At 43.9% G+C, this 15,977-nt stretch overlaps 1 protein-coding gene across 3 annotated transcripts; it reads right to left on the bottom strand.

Annotated features, from left to right (window-relative positions):
• Positions 1 to 2,190: 2,190 nt before the first annotated feature.
• On the bottom strand, positions 2,191 to 15,970 carry LOC135920407 (uncharacterized). 3 transcript variants are annotated; one of them, XM_065454677.1, is made up of 5 exons: positions 14,349 to 15,970; positions 8,685 to 8,975; positions 7,640 to 7,708; positions 5,837 to 5,926; positions 2,191 to 2,463 (listed from the first exon to the last, which is right to left on the bottom strand). In XM_065454677.1, the coding sequence occupies exons 1-5, from the start codon at positions 15,009 to 15,011 to the stop codon at positions 2,335 to 2,337; spliced, it is 1,242 nt and encodes a 413-aa protein (XP_065310749.1). In that variant the 5' UTR covers positions 15,012 to 15,970; the 3' UTR covers positions 2,191 to 2,334. The 3 variants fall into 3 exon arrangements, with proteins under 3 accessions (XP_065310749.1, XP_070383676.1, XP_070383678.1); XM_070527575.1 differs by having other exon boundaries at positions 2,378 to 2,459; XM_070527577.1 differs by lacking the exon at positions 2,191 to 2,463 and adding an exon at positions 8,123 to 8,141 and having other exon boundaries at positions 5,835 to 5,926.
• Positions 15,971 to 15,977: the final 7 nt, after the last annotated feature.

Below are 15,977 nucleotides of genomic sequence, written 5' to 3'. Positions count from 1 at the left end.
ACTGCAAAAACGGCGAAGTGAGCTGAACGCACCGCCAGTGCTCCGCTCGTTTGGATCAAGACAGGCAGCTTTATGTCTTCCGCTGCTTGCGTTCCATCGCGGTCGTGCATGCGCGACGTACAAACTCGCATTTCTTTTTTTTTAAACCAGAAAGCACGAGGAACGACGGCATGGTATGTCAGCGCCATGGAATGGCGAGGAGTGGGGAAATTGGCTATAGTGCGTGCAAGTGCGAAAAGCAATCTCCCGGGGCTGGTCTTCTGTAAGCGTCCACCTCGTGGACATGGCCATTTCGTCTGCTGCTGAAATTCTGATTGCCTGGGCGGGGGCTCTCGTGAGGAGGAGACAGCCACCTCCAGCCAATCGGCATTCCAGCAGCAGACGAAAGCGACATGCACGCTAGGTGGACGCTTGCAGGAGACCCCACGCCGATTGAATGCATCCTGCTGCGCTCTTCGCAACAGGAGTGCACACGGTCTGTCTGTGATACCTGAGAGGCTAGAGCCGTGCACGACCACACAAAGCCAGGCCACGCCGCTACAGTAGCTGCAATCATCGCTTCTGGCTCTTTTCTCATGAGAGTACCTCCCACGGACTCGCAGATTTCCTTCCTTCTTTAAATATTTATTCCCTGGCGCGTGCGTTGGTTCCAATAAAAAAAAAGAAAGAAGGAAAGCGCGCGGCCTTGATCTACGTCTATTCTCGCGCCGACTTTTCGAAAGCAGGACTGCGCAGACAAACTCTGCCAGGGCGTGCGCCCTACTGAGGCAAACAGCGTTGCCTCCGTTATTCACACCGGGTAGTGCTTCGTGTGTTTGCCCATATTGTCGTGTACCGCGTAGCTTCTCGGGTTAATAAGGCGCTCACATAATAAGTTCGCACATTCTTGTATACTTTTGCTTGTACAAATATTCCCTTTCACAGTTTTTAGATGTCCAAATGACACATATAGCCTGAATTTGCGTTTATTCTGTTTGAAATAATGCTAATTGTTACGCCAAGTTACACGCTTTCTATCCAGACGCGTTGTCCAGCGACAGGTGCCCCTCGTGCGGGGACACGGCGACACTCGCACACGTGTTCTGGGAGTGTAGAGACGCTCCGCCCGACTCTACCTCGGACAAGTGGGAGAAGTCCCTCAGAAACTCACTACTCGCCGAACAGCAATGGGCCGTCCAGCAGGCCCGCGAAGCGGCCGCCAGGTATACTTCCCGTCGGTCCATACGTGGGAGAGGCCCGCTACGTGCTAAGCGCGTCCTGTAGGACCGCAATAAAGCTTTCCAGGCCAGTTGTTACGCAGGATAAACCCAGAACCATGTTGTAGAAAGAAAGAAAGAAAGAAAGAAAGAAAGAAAGAAAGAAAGAAAGAAAGAAAGAAAGAAAGAAAGAAAGAAAGAAAGAAAGAAAGAAAGAAAGAAAGAAAGAAAGAAAGAAAGAAATCATAGCTTATTGACTAGAAACTCATTGTTTCTGCGACGCTGCGGCTGAGTTGCGATTGATGTCCCGTGAGTGTACTTTGCCCCTGTGGGACTCAAATGTCTTCACCATGTGTCGGTTGCGTTCATTGTCTCCGGACATGGGGATGCACCTCCCGCCTGGATTACCACGACGTGAACAGACCATGCTCTACCGTCTGTGGCTAGGCGTTGCCTTTACAAACGCCTATGCTTTCCTCATAGGAATGGCCAACAGCCCCACGTGCGACACATGTAACATCGACGAGACTCTCGCACACATTATCTGTGTCTCCCCGCGATACAGTGCTGAGAGACAAGTGATGTGCAGTGTACTGGACCAGTTGGACAATCGTCCACTTTCAGAACTAAAAGCTTTACGCCAATGCTCCGAAAGGACATCCGCGTTGAAGGCCTTACACGCGCTAGTAAGGTTCTTGCGGTCTACGGGGCTTCACGACAGACTCTAAGAATGCCGCCCCCTACCGCTCTGTAGTGTATACGCGCTTTGTTCGTGCCTGTCTCCCTTTCTATCTCCCCCGTCTACTCTGTTTCTCTTTTTATCCCTCTTAACCCTTCCCCCTGCGCAGGGTAGCCAACCGGAACTACCTCTGGTTAACCTCCCTGCCTTTATCTGCATTATCTTCTCTCTCTCTCTCTCTCTCTCTCTCTCTCTCTCATTGTTTAGACACAGTCTATTCTTCATAATTTTTTTTCTGATACTTGTGTGTTGCAGTAAGATCAGAAAAAAAACTTTATTGTTCGTGTCTGTCTACGTCAGCTGGATTCCTGTGTAGTGGGCTTGATTTTGAGGGAAATTTGTGCGGAAGAGTGACCCAACCACTGGGCCGGTCCTTGCAGCGTACAGGTGACATTTACTTTACAGATTCTTCAAGGCGACCACGTCTTGCTGCTGGTCGTAAAAATTGGTGCCCGGCTTGAAAGAGCTGACCGCCATGTCCCCAGCTTGTGTGAAGATCATGACGTAGGTGACGACGGCTTCTACTACCTGAAAAGGGGGGAAGATGCGTTACTCACAATACCGCTATCAGACGACGTCACACTTAATCAATCTCTGTTACCCTCTGCCAATGATGATTGAAATGAACTTCCAGATAACATTACGAAGGAGCGGATGCCCGAGAAATTTAGAGAGCTATAGTTACTATTCATAACAAGTGGTAATATCCCTTATTCATTGTTTCCTGTATTATGCTGCACATTTTGTTTCCCTGTAACGTTACCTATTGTTTGCGTATTTTGTCGTAATCTTTCTCGGCTTTTTTTCCTGTGTCATTCTCACCCATTCACGAATGCCCCGCCGGGGGTCCTTAAGGATAGAATAAACGACGACGATAATAACTTATTTAAGAGGGCCGTTAAGTTCCCGAGCCATTACGGTGGAAAAAGATTGTTTCTATTTTTCCAGAACCATATGCTACAACCGGAAAATTTATGACCACTGGTTCACTCGGTTCTCGTTCATTTCACGTCTTCCGCCATCGCTGTAATTCAGGTGCGCCTGCGTCAGTCGAAGGGCGTAGATGGGTGCCTATAAGTTTTTTACAGTTTACATATTTTCTTACTGCATATCGATGAGAAAACGACAATCTGTGTGCTTACGAATACATATATCTAAAAAGATATACTGAGATACATTTTATTTCTGTGCCAAGCTAGGGTGACGGCAGCAGCCGAGGCTAGTGACTATTTTTCGGCAGTGCTGTCACGTGGACACTTCATCTCGGCAGCTTGCCCTTCAGTTGGAGAAATCGGTGACAGAACAGCTGCCAACATTTCCGACGTCATAAGAATAAATCACTCGCTCACGCCACAGAAAGTCGTGCACGAACTTGCATAGCAGCGCGATGAACGAAGGATATGTGTCCTCGTTTATTTTGCATTAATCGGAGCTTCACAGCGAGGGGTGACGAGGGAAATGTTGCGGTTTTTTAAGAACAGACTTGGACAAGCGGCTGTAGCCTGTACTGATGTTTATAGTGCGACAAGTGCTGCTGTGCTGTGCGGTGATAGTGCGGGGTGACAATGATTGACTGTGATTGTTATCTGTGCGCTCTCTATTCCTCTCTCTCTCTTTCGCTACTTTCCTCTCACTTTGCCTCCCCCTCCCTTCTATCCCCAGCATAGGGTAGCAAAACGGATCTTTCCCTCTGGTCAACCTCCCTGCTTTTCCTCTTTCTTCTCTCTCTTTCTTCTCTCTCTTTCTCTCTCTCTGCCATAATCGGGCTATTAAGAACTACGGCAGATCCAACGCATTTGTTGGAATTAACGTGAAACGTTTGTCCAAATGTCTCGAACGGACGCTATGCAGATATACACGTAATGCTATTCCAAGTATATACGCATAAATAACTGTTCCAGTTCTTGTCTCATCGGAGATTATTTTGTCATTTGACTTTGCGGTGGCAAGCACTCTGTACAGCGTATAACAACATAATAAATACATGCTGTAGGGCAAAACGGTACCCGCCGTGATGGCTTAGAGGCTTTGGCGTTGCTAAGCACGAGGTCAGGGGAACGAATCCTGGCCCCGGCGGCCGCATTTCAATGGGAGCTAAATACAAAAACGCCCTTGTCCCGTACATTGGGGGCACGTTAAAGGTCCCTAGCGGTTTAAAATTAATCCGGAGTACCCCATTACGGCGTGCCTCATAATGAAATCGTGGTTTTGGAATGTACAATTTTAGAATTCAATTCAAAGCAAGGCGGCCGGACGCGGAAATTCAGGCCACGTGGTAGTTTTATGGAAGGAGACACTACTTCGCAGTGTGGGACGAAATACACGCGCGTTCCAGTTACTTTCTTGCTTCGATGCATAAAAGAGCGTTTTTTTTTAATAGAAGTGGAACTACATTTAATTCTTTTGGCTAGTTTTATGGAGCACATCTTCCAAACTGGTGCCATTCTGGAAATTCATTACACATAGATACGCCTTGCAAACTCACTGGTTACAATTCGTAATTAGCAATACGTTCTGTAAAGTCATGAATGAAGAATTTTACTAGTGAGTTGATTAACTAATTCAATATGTGTTCCGATTTCTCATGCAAGTAATGCCCGCCTTTCTGAATAATCCAGCTGAAGAACTAGGACTGCGTTATCTGCAACAGACAATTTTTAAAAATTCCGGAAAACTTAAAAATGACAACGCCGTGTAGTAGGTGGATTATGAGGGATGCTCTAGTGGGGAAAAGAGGGGGGAGGGGGGGGGGCTCCGAAAAAATCCTGACCACACGGGGTTATTTAATATTCAGCGAAAGTGAGGAACCGAAGCTGCGACCTAAAATAACAATGCGGCACAGCACAGACACACACACAGTTTGTATAGCCTAACGCCATAAAAATGCCTTTTGCTGGGAGTTCAGGGCTCCTTATTTTTGTACCACACGTTGCAGCATCAGGAAATTTAACAAGAGGAACGGCGTTCCGAACTGCGCTACCACTGCGGAACCCGAGGCAACGCAGATGTGTCAAGAGTATGCGTACGGCCGAACACACTATTGATAAGCTGTGGTGGTTCGTGCACTTCACGCGTGAATAGTTGTTTAGCAGAAGAGTCACAGGTTGCAAGCTTGAGAGGAAGCTCAAGCTCGGGAGCGGCACCAACTTCGCTATCCAAATGCTCGTATAACGCAGAAATGTTTTTTTATGGGACAACCGCTTGACCCATTTGAGTGAAATTAACGCACTCGAAAATAGAAACAAATTTAAGTACCTTAGGAAGCAGAATTTGTTTGGACATATATATATATATATATATATATATATATATATATATATATATATATATATATATATACATACCATCGATTTAAAAATAATATTTCTGGAACTAGGTAAATTTAAACACTATTACCCATAACAACGTTGACAAGTTTAACGGATTCGTAGCTCTGCACACCAAATACACATATTGCGGTTGTGCAAATATAACTCATTGGAGCATCTCTAGTGCCCAAATTTGTTGAATGACTTTACAATTACCTTAAAAATGTGACATTGTTTACGAAGGCTTTGTAAAAGCTAGTCCTACCCCAAGATTAGCGGTATATATCAGACCGGTGTGTATTACGTCAATGTCGTCCATTTAAGATGTATAATTAAGCACTTTAATGAAACTGACATGTTGCTTTTTTTTAATGGTTAGTCACAGAGCTGTAAACTGGATACTTTGAGTGTTTATGAAATTTTACGCTTTTCAATAATCGTTTTGAGAAATATGATAACAGAAACTGCAAATCTGCTTATGATAGTTACAGTTATTACTTTTGTTTTAATGCTGCAGACATTCCTGAACATCGAGGCAATGGATAACGAGCAATACTGTTTCCCACTTCCTGTGCATTGGGAAAGAGACTCACGTGCATAAGTGTTCTCGCGTTGATGGCGAAGAATCCGCCTCCGCTGAGACACATGCTTCGAGGGTCGATGGTGTTGTAAATGAAGCGTATCTGCGGAGAGAACGCGCTCTCTTATTCACATTGCTCCCTCGGGGCAGTAAACGACACATCGAGGAACGAGCCAGCTTGCAATAAAACTTAACCTGCATGTACTCGATAACAAACTTAAACGTCAATGAAGGAAAACCTACAGGGAGCTGTTTTCGGAGTGGAAATACTGCACACGGTGTTAGTGCACCAAGTACCGCGTATACTACACTTTATCAGGGCCGCACTCATGTAAGCGATACATCCCTGACTTCGCAGCCGAAAATCGAAAAAAAAAGAAGAAAATTTGAAATAAATAATTCGGAGACGGACGAGAGCATCGCAGCTTGTTGGCATGCTCCTTGCTTTCATTTTTCGTTTCATTTCAGTGATTTAGTTCTTTGGATATCGTCGAATAGGAGCTCAAGGCTAAAAGATAAATTGTCTGACAAGGCCTCGACTCTCTTAACAGATGTAGACAAACATGGGTACATGCTCCCTTGATTCTCTTGAGTTCTTAGGGCGGGGTGTACACGGGCTTTGGACAGGGTTGAGGTACGTTTTGACGTCACAGTCATGTCTAACGACATCAAGGTCACTGAGTATTACTCTGTTCGTGAGTGTGCTACCGGACCGAGACTGAGCAGTGGTGACAGCGATGGTAGTGAACACCACACAAGGGCAGGAGCCACGGGGCGTGCTTGAGTGAACAAATATATGCGTTGTGAAAACATGAGAGTTAGCTCTTTTTGTACGCACAAAAAATAAGTCAAGGGCTTTTGCAGTAGGTAAAAGCAGACAAATAAGCCAAATTTAACACTGATGTACTGTGTCGTATTTTCCTGCTTTGTATAAGATGTTTATGTTTTCTCTTTCCCAGCTAAATTAACGCGGTTGTGAATTCAAGACCTTATTTTCAGAAACGCTCTAACTTGCGCGCGCTTTGTCTTCCCTTCCGATGTTTAACAAAAAAGAAGGTTTCGCGCGAGTGTGGAGAACAGCAAATGGTCTAAAATAAACAAATGAAGCACCACACATCCAGGAGTACAAGAAGATACATAAAAAGAAAGAAGCTGAGGAAACAAGACCTACTTTTCCAGGAATGAAATTTCTTGTTCAGTTACTTTTTCCTAATAGAATTAAATAAGAGTGAAAACCAACTTCGCAGTAATAAAAGAATGGGGAGTGTCGAAAGTGACGATCGTTTCTTCGTAACTGCTTCTACCTTTCTCTGTGCGTCCTGTCAGCAACCAACATGTATTTTAGCAAATACAAACTAGCTAAGAAGCGCTTCGATCTAATTTTTAGTTCATAATATTTTGTATATCATGTCCGGTAAATTGAACGCACATAATGCATCAAAAAAGCTGTCGAAGTTTTGTGCTATAATTCCTCTAAGGCCCATTATAACTTTTGTGTTACAGAAAATGGTTTGAATTGACTTGTGCGAAGACCGCGTGGGCAGAAACAAACTATTCAATGTATTTTCGTCAGGTGTAGTCGGAGTAGCTTGTTTTGTTAATGTGTTTGACATCGTTGATCGTAAGATTTATTGCTTTAGAACAACCTTCTTTTTTACATAACAAACTAATAACTACACAGTGTGAAAAGCTAAAAATGTTTCACTTGTTTCCGAGTGCATATCAAACTACGTTAGGGACATTTTCTCTGTAAATGTCTAACTTAATTACAGCAACTGCTTTGCGTGTCGGCAGTAAAGAGTACTTGCCACATTACCTTCGATACGTGTTCTGATGGCATGTCGACCGTGATGATGTCAGCCAAAGAAAGTTTGACGTTTTCTGTCTGTGTAAAAGAGAACAGGTTCGCAACTTACTGTTCGCATGTTGGTGAATGATTAACAATCCATTCATGCTTCTACGGAAAATGAGCTCTGCGAAGCTCTCCAGAATGAGAGTTCACTGTGCACATCAATCACTGTTTGAGTTCAATTTAAGTGTCACTCAAGTCTCTCTTGAGTAGACGTACCGTTCTAAAGATTAGTTATATAAGCGAAAATATACCTTTTTATTAATTACTTTTTCGTAATTCTATAGTCATTGACTACAATATAGTTTTCAGGTATTATATTTTGTGCTCTGGTCATTGCTTATTATTGAAATGTTTTGTTCCAGTTTCCTTCTCCAAGGCTCGCTCGGATTATTCATCGGACGCTTCAGTGCCGAATGCGTACTTTGTGGTACACTCAATTTCACTTACTTGTAGCTTTTTCGCACGTCTGCAAAGAAGAAGTTTATACACTTTAATATTTCATACCGCCTAGTGGAAGGTCAAATTCCGGCATGTTCAAGAAATGATAGACAAGTGTCCGAAGAATTCAACTAGCAGTTAAAACGATGTAGGAAGCCAACTAGTATTGTTATGATGGTATCAATGTTTTCTTTTTGTTTTAAGCTTATTATTTGCTTATCATTGAAGCATTGTTTTGCTTAACAAAGTTTAGGATATATATGTACGCCTTAGAATGACTGAAGTTAATGTTTACGTTGTTTTCATCTTCCATGCAATGTATCGGACAAATTGCCGGCAACTCCAACAAGGCTAGATCAGCCTGAACCCAACCTCCTCTTTTCTATATGTGTCTCGCTCTCTATCGCTGATCAGTTTGACGTGCCATAAGCTGTGCAGGAGATTCAGCAACATGTGCAAGCCTTACTGATGGGATTAGAAGCGTTTTAACTACGTATCAATCACTCGTATCAATAACAGGCAGTGCCAAAAAAAACGAATAAGTTATGTTGAATGCCGAGTGAGAGAATACCTCCTTCTCCAGAGCGTGGCTTACGTAAGCCAGGTCTGTCAAGCCGAAGGCGACGTTTAGAAGGTAGAACAGAATCAGCGCGCTGATTACTTGGCTAAAGCCAAGCTTGACGAGCATGTAGCCGCTTATGGAGAACACGCTGAAGGCCCTCAGGCAGTAGAATACGATGCAGGGGTTTAGAGCCATGTTGATCTCCTCTTTTAGGGTCTGTATGGTGGACATGTTCGTGCGAAGCTCTTCAACGTCCTTCAAGTGCAGTCCAGACTTTTGTTTCTGCGCCAAGATGTCAGCCTGTGACAAAGGAAAAAGGGAAGAGGACGTGCAGTGATTGGCATGAGGGCAATTCCACGCAACATATACTACATAAAAATGTACAGCAGCAGTGCTGCAGCAGTACACTCTTAATGCCGTTTCACATAAGCGTAATCGGAACATATTTGCAATAATGTTACAGCTACTAACTGGAACCTATGTGAAACAAACTTTCCCGAGCGTCGGCTCTCCCTTCTATTGAGCTTCTTACTACTGTTACTGTATTCTTACTGTGCTTTTCCTGCAGTAGTGTGTTACTATCGTTCCACATGTCTCATCAGATAAGTGGAACATCCTAATCCCATTCCACACATATTCCTCCAAATAAGCGGAACACATATACAGAAATGTACCACTTAGTAAAACTTAATTCGTCTGCAACGAGATCAAGAGTGCGGAATTGTAAACAGGGGCAGTGCACGGATTTGTCTACAATGGCACCGATTCTTTAGGAAAGTACGTAGCAGCTTTTCTTCTTCTTTCTTATGGTGCTTAGGAGATGTTGCCGCCTTTAATTAGCGCCGGCTACTCGTTGTCACATAGGGATATAAGAAAAAAAATCATAACAACAATTATTGAAATCATAACACAAATTCCAGTCAGATATGTACACTATTGTAACACTATAAGTGAAAGTCAAATCACAAACACAGCAACACAATGTCCAGCCACATATGTGCACTAAAGTAAACACGAAGTGCGGTCACATAACAACTAAAATTAGAATGCATAAGAAAGCACGGATTAAATGCATATGAAAGTACCTAAACCATGCATTGAATTGGCGAAAGTCTGGTAAAAAACCAAGAAATGCACAATCACAATTAAACATTCTGCTGAATAATTTCCTAGACTACTGTTCGCTTCTAGAAATCTTTGAAGGGTCAGTAACACTCGTCTTTGCAATGAGCATGTTGGCCAAGGACCTAAGCTTCCTGAAGCTTCCTGAAGCTGAAGGGGTCCAAATACAAACATCATCCGCATATATAGAGCAGTGTAGAGCAGGCTCAAATCTCCGCGGTAAATCCGCCATCACACAATTAAACAAACAGATTTAAGACATCGCCTTGTTGGACTCATTGAATAATATTATGAGAGGAACCTTTGCCTTCGCTTGTTTGAATAAAGATTGATCTGCCATTCAAGAAGTTGTACATCCACCGTAACGCCATTCCCAAGACTCCCAGCTCTAGCAAGCCACACAATATATGAGCATGGCCGACTGTGTCGAAGGCTCGTTTATTGTCTAAAAAACCGCTATTGTTACATCTCCCCTAGCTCGTTCGTGTTCAACATAAGTAACGATATTCAACATTACATCCATGGTGCATCGCCGCCTTCGAAATCCTGTCATGTGATCGGGAAGTGCTTTTGTTTGCTCACGCCACTATTGCAGCCTAGTGTCAATGATTTTCTCTATTATCGTGCATAAACAGACTCGCAGGGCGAAAAGATTAAAAAAAAAAGATGTTTTGCCAGGCTTCAATGTAGGTATCACACGTGCTGATTTCCGAGAGCCAGGGACAGACTCCTTTCAGCAAAAGTCATTGAGTGCCAATCAACCATTAGGCCCCATGTTTTGCAACATGCCGTGTGTAATGAAATCTGGACCTGTAGCAGTCTCTGTCTTACATGACGTAAGCGCACATGTTAACTCCATCATAGAGAATTCGTAGTCTAACTGTACACGCTGCGACTGGAAACCCGCAAGAACTTTTTGTTTTGCCATTTGAATTAAACATTGAAACTCATCGCCAGTAATAGATACGCTTGTTCTAGTTATAACTTTGCTGAATTCCTCAGAAGTCACTAATCATGAAGCATCCTTGGCTACTACGAGAGCACGAAATGGTTTTGTTTGAACAACAAGGCCACTTAATGCAGGAACAGTCATCCATACTCATGGAACTGGTGTCAAGGGAGACAACGTATCGCAAGATTCACGCCATCTTTTTTCCCCTAATTTTTGTAGATATCTCCGTATGACTGAGTGAATTTGCTGCGAATCGCTATGCACTTCTATATTTCTTCTCTGGCGATAAGCTCTTTCTGTTACCCTTCTTACAGCTCACAAATGTTCATATCCCCCATGAACTGATGTGCACTCATCAGGAATGGGCACTTGTTTCGTACACATTGTCATTGTTTCTTGTACCACTGATGTGAGTTTCTCTACGTCAGATCCACAATCCACTCGCATGGACAAATGCTGACGAAACAGCTGTCAATTTGTTATATCAACGTATCTTTAATTCGCAGTAATTTTTAATTGCGGATGTGATATAAGAATATTGTCCACCCAGAATCGATAACAAGATTATTAGAGCCCAATGTCAAGTCTATGCAAATGGCGTAGCGATATCCGCGCCTAAATGTAACAGATTCATCATTCAATACTCACATATTGCATCTTTCCGCTGCGCATTGAACGATATTACCACGGGCATCACGGTGATTGCTCCCCATGTAACGTTGTGTGCATTAAAGTCCCCACATACGTTGATGCTTGATCTTGTGATGCTAAAATATTTACCAAATTATCAGTCGTAATACGTCTCGATGCTTGCAGGCATATGATTACGACTGTTACACATATCTGAGCGAGATATACTTTGCAGGCTACATATTCAGGAAAATCTTAACTGCTTGATTGAATGAGGTGAGAGGGCAAATCTTTTCGAACGCAGAGCATTGTTCCACTGTTTCCAGCTGGACGAGCGGATATAGATACATTATGTAATTAGCAAGACGGAAGTCATCATGTACTCCAGCCTCTTGTATGTACAGCATAGGGAAGCTGTATTGTGCAACTAACTTGCGAAAATCAGCAGATTTGGATCCAAGGCTATTAGTGTTCCACTGAAATACTACCACATTTTCGTCACGACTATTCAGGATTACCATTCCGGTAGCACTGATGTGTACAGCTGGCTCATTAATGGCTCCACAGACAACTGTGTCTTTACCTCGCAGCTTCTTTTATTTCTGTTTATGGTTCGTTTATGTCGCGTGAGAACTTCGCGATGTTTCCTAGGAGCAGTTAAATGTTGGACGTTTAATTATTTCCTTCGTTTATGTATTTCTTTATTTCATACATAATACCTCAAATGTCTGAAGAATAGGACCGTTAATAAAAGTGTACAAACAGGGATTTTTGAGACATAATTAATGACGAGTGTAAGAGTGGCAAAATCGAATTGGATCGAGCGGTTAATATTTTTGTAATAATTTTCCCCATTATTATAAGACAATGTTGACACCTCAGCATTCGTTACATTAGCAACTCTCCCTCACTACACTGCCTGTTCTGAGGCACACGTAATCAAAAGCTTGAATAGAGCACTATTAACAAATGTGCAGAATTCTGTGGAGCGTGTATGGTTGTTATTTACCAGAATGAAGGTTTAAAAAGCAGTCTGTCAGACCTGCAGAATGTCTGCATACGTTCGAGAACAAAGCGGGAAAGGGCGTATATTGCAGTGATGGTAGAGCGAAGAACACTTCTTCACTAGTTGGAATGGTTGCTGCAGATTGATAAAAGACATTTTTTTGCGGCAAGTTAAAACACACAAAAGGAAGACACCTAGAAGATAACAAGGACGTGTTGTCTTTTATGTGTATTTCTCTTGTGTGTGTTTTAACTTGCGGCAAAAAAAAACATATCTCTTAGCAAGCACCAACTAGGCCAACAAGCAGTTCTGTTGCAACATGTTGCTGCAGATAGGGCAAGCGCACTTTAGTTCCAAAAGCAAACGCACTAGCTGCATTGATAAGTTTTGCGAAACAGTACTCGCTGCCGAATGTCAAATCTGAGCAAAGCTTGAGCGCGAATAATTGCGGTTTGTTTAAGGAAGTCTGGCTCCTTGAGCGGCGACACGCACTTCATGTAACATCCCGTACTTTGCATACACAATGACTATGGGAAATGCGCTTCGTTTTCGTTTCAGTCTCGTGTTATATCATGCACAGCTTGCAGTGAGTGAGTGAGTGATGAAACTTTGTTGTGAACGCCTGCAGAACGGTTAGCCTTCCCCTGTTAGGGAGGCGTTACCGTGACGCGGCCATGACGTCTTCGAGGCGTGTGGCGCCTCTACTTCGGCCGCGGCCGCACTACTCCCTTTGGTCGACCGCGCCTGCCGAGAAATATTCACATTTGCTGTCGTGATTGCCGGACCGAATGGAATAGGTAAATATGTGATTTGTTATTTCAAAGTTTCGAATATTCGCACACCCTTGGACATTGCATGAAGCGTGGCCACAAAAAGTGGCGTGTCAGATAAAGTTATTTGGCTTGACGGATGATCTTCCTCAATAGCAGTCTTGAAACGAGAAATTTCGGTATTAAAATCGTTATCGAAATGGTATTCCCTTTTCGAGTTGTCTGCATAAAAATGATCTTCGAGGTGTGGTGCATGCGAGGTATAATGGGCGCTTGGTAAATACACACCATTATGATATGCTAGGCGGGAAGATAGGTGCGTTGCAATGAGGGTCTGTTTACCTGGGCGCAGGGAATAAACGATTCTGTAAAGTAAACAAAGGCGAGCAGTTTTGCGATGTGAAGCGAGCCAGGGAAGATATAGCCTGGGTTTCAGAGCGGAGATACATGCGTGTAGGCTTAGTCAGGGAGAATGAGACTGGCAGCTAGGAACTGGATAGATTCGAGAGTATTATTGAGATTACCTTGGTAACTGCCATAAATACCAAAGGGATAGTCTAATTTCGATTAGACTATCTCTATTATCTTGACTTAGGGAGTTGCTTACGGCAAAATGTGGCGTAGAAAATATAAAACGAAACTGCGGGAATTGGCCAACTGATCAACATGGAAAGTATAATATGGAGCATGAAATATATGCACTCCTATACGCTTTTGGATGTTTTGGACAGCCTTAAATACAATTTTTCAAGGAAAAGGATGGGACTAAATTAATGCAACGACGATGAAATGACGTTTAGGGACATGTACTACTTGCTACAGCAGGAAGCTCAATAATATTTTAAATATTATGGACCCAAACTATCGCTCTTTGTAATTTTACATAACTTTAAGAGGATAAAGAAATTACGACAGTTGCTATCATGCTTTCCATTAAATCGAGATGAAATTCGGTAACCATGCGCACTTGCTAATTCTATTTGCACTGCATGTTGTATTGACGACGAAGAGCCAAAAAACTTTCAAACGTGTCGGTCAAGAATCAAACTCTTTATTTGGCATACTGATGGCCAGTGCTGTCTCTTCTTTTGTGCCATAGAAATCGCCAACATTAAATCAGTGGCAAAACACAAATTGCTGTAAACAGTGTTTCACTAATTTAGTAAATTGCCATAAATAATTTCTATGCCTACCTGTATGATGACGTAGTCTACGAGGACTTCGCAGACCGCTCTTGCTGTGGCCTTGTTGCCGTAGTCGCTGGCCATGTACAAGGCATTGGCTGTGACGCCGTATAACAACTCTAGAATCTGACTGGTCGCCATGTGACGGTAAGTGGCAATCAGCAGCCAACCGATGTGACCTGCGCTGTAGAGAACCACGCACGCGAAGGACAAAACGTGGCACGCGTAGGGCACGGGGCACGGCCTCTTCGCCCGATGGAACCCCGGCACGGACACGGATGCTTCGAACGCGCTGGCGTTGCGCAGGAACCTCAGGATGGTGCTCGACCTGACGGCCATCACGACGAACGCCACCAGGCTCTCCAAGCCGATGACGTTCCTCATCAACTCGAGAAGCGAGGTTGAGAGGGCGCCTCGAGAATCCGTGTCGCCGAAGGCTCCCGCCCACAGCTGCAGCATTCTGAACGAGAACAGGATGAAGGCGCACAGCAAGGAATACAGGCTGTAGACGGACTTCCAAGTGACCCGAGCTCGGTCGAGGTCACGAGGATCGAGGTTGGCGACGAAGAAGCAACCGGACACGCGCCACATGATCGCCACGCTGTACAGTCGCTCCGACATTCTCATCGCGGTAGGGGCGCGCGTGTGAAACAAACGCGAAACTCGGGCCATCTCTCCGGCTTTCCGTGTCAGTCGACGACCGCGTCTCTTGAAAAAAACGCTCGCCACCTTCAACCAAAGACGTGCTCGTCACCTTCTGCCGGACCTGCCTTGCGTAAATTCCGCAACGGAGCAGTAAAGCCGACGTGTCGACCAAGACTGCGCTAGGCGGCGCAACACTTCGTTTCGCGTCTCCAGTTTAGCATTCGGTGTAGGAACTAGGGAAGAACAAAAGTGGGCTGGCTTCAAGCGAGGCACTGGTTTTCTGTGATGGCACCCGTTTCTAGGCTGAGAGGGCCTAGCCTACGAGAGAATTTGCTGCTTCCATTCGGACGCATAGATTTCGCTGTTGACCACGCAGATGATTGCAGGAGACCGTAATATGAAACCGTAATAAAACCGTAATATGAAGCCAGCGTACCTTTTGACGAGTCCTACATTCTGGCACACTCATAAATTTGCACATGCGGAGATTTGATCACTGCACGGTATCTGCTTCGGCACGGTATCGGCTAACCCGGTAAAATATAGTGTGTACATAAAGTTTTCGAGACTACTCTAAAGCGGGAAAACTTCTTGCGTGTGCGTGGTGTGATCGAATACCGCGAACTTGCCTGTTGCTGATCCGCAAGGCCTAATCATAGGACAAGATCGCCAGCGATTTTTTTTCCAGTGTGGTCTGTGCAGTAATGTGTGCAATTTTCATCTACGTTCAATATTCCCCGCCACAGGCCACCATGACAGAATATGCCGCACATGGTATTATTCCCAGAAAACTTCGAATCACATAGATACACAACAAATAAGGACGAAAACATGAAGCACGTCTTCAATCGCGCACGTGATCAGTAGGGTTCTCCCACTTATTTCTCAGTTGTCATGATGGAGAAAAAAGGAGAAATAAGTACAGCTCATTTATGGATCTGTGATCCTAACCAAAGATTCTTGTTGCACTTCATCGAACATAACAATTTCTAC

The sequence above is a fragment of the Dermacentor albipictus genome, chromosome 10 (assembly GCF_038994185.2).
Source record: "Dermacentor albipictus isolate Rhodes 1998 colony chromosome 10, USDA_Dalb.pri_finalv2, whole genome shotgun sequence".
Lineage (NCBI taxonomy): Eukaryota > Metazoa > Arthropoda > Arachnida > Ixodida > Ixodidae > Dermacentor > Dermacentor albipictus.
Note: the sequence above shows the minus strand (reverse complement) of the source record. Positions and strands in the feature narration are given on the sequence as shown.

Excerpts from the sequence above, each read along its gene's own strand:
- LOC135920407 (XM_065454677.1), bottom strand. The coding sequence starts at position 15,011 with ATGGCCCGAGTTTCGCGTTTGTTTCACACGCGCGCCCCTACCGCGATG. Across the intron at positions 7,709-8,684 it reads GCCACGCTCTGGAGAAGGAG|ACAGAAAACGTCAAACTTTC; the intron begins GTATTCTCTCAC and ends TCTTTTACACAG. Across the intron at positions 2,464-5,836 it reads ACGCGAGAACACTTATGCAC|GTAGTAGAAGCCGTCGTCAC; the intron begins GTGAGTCTCTTT and ends CCCCCTTTTCAG.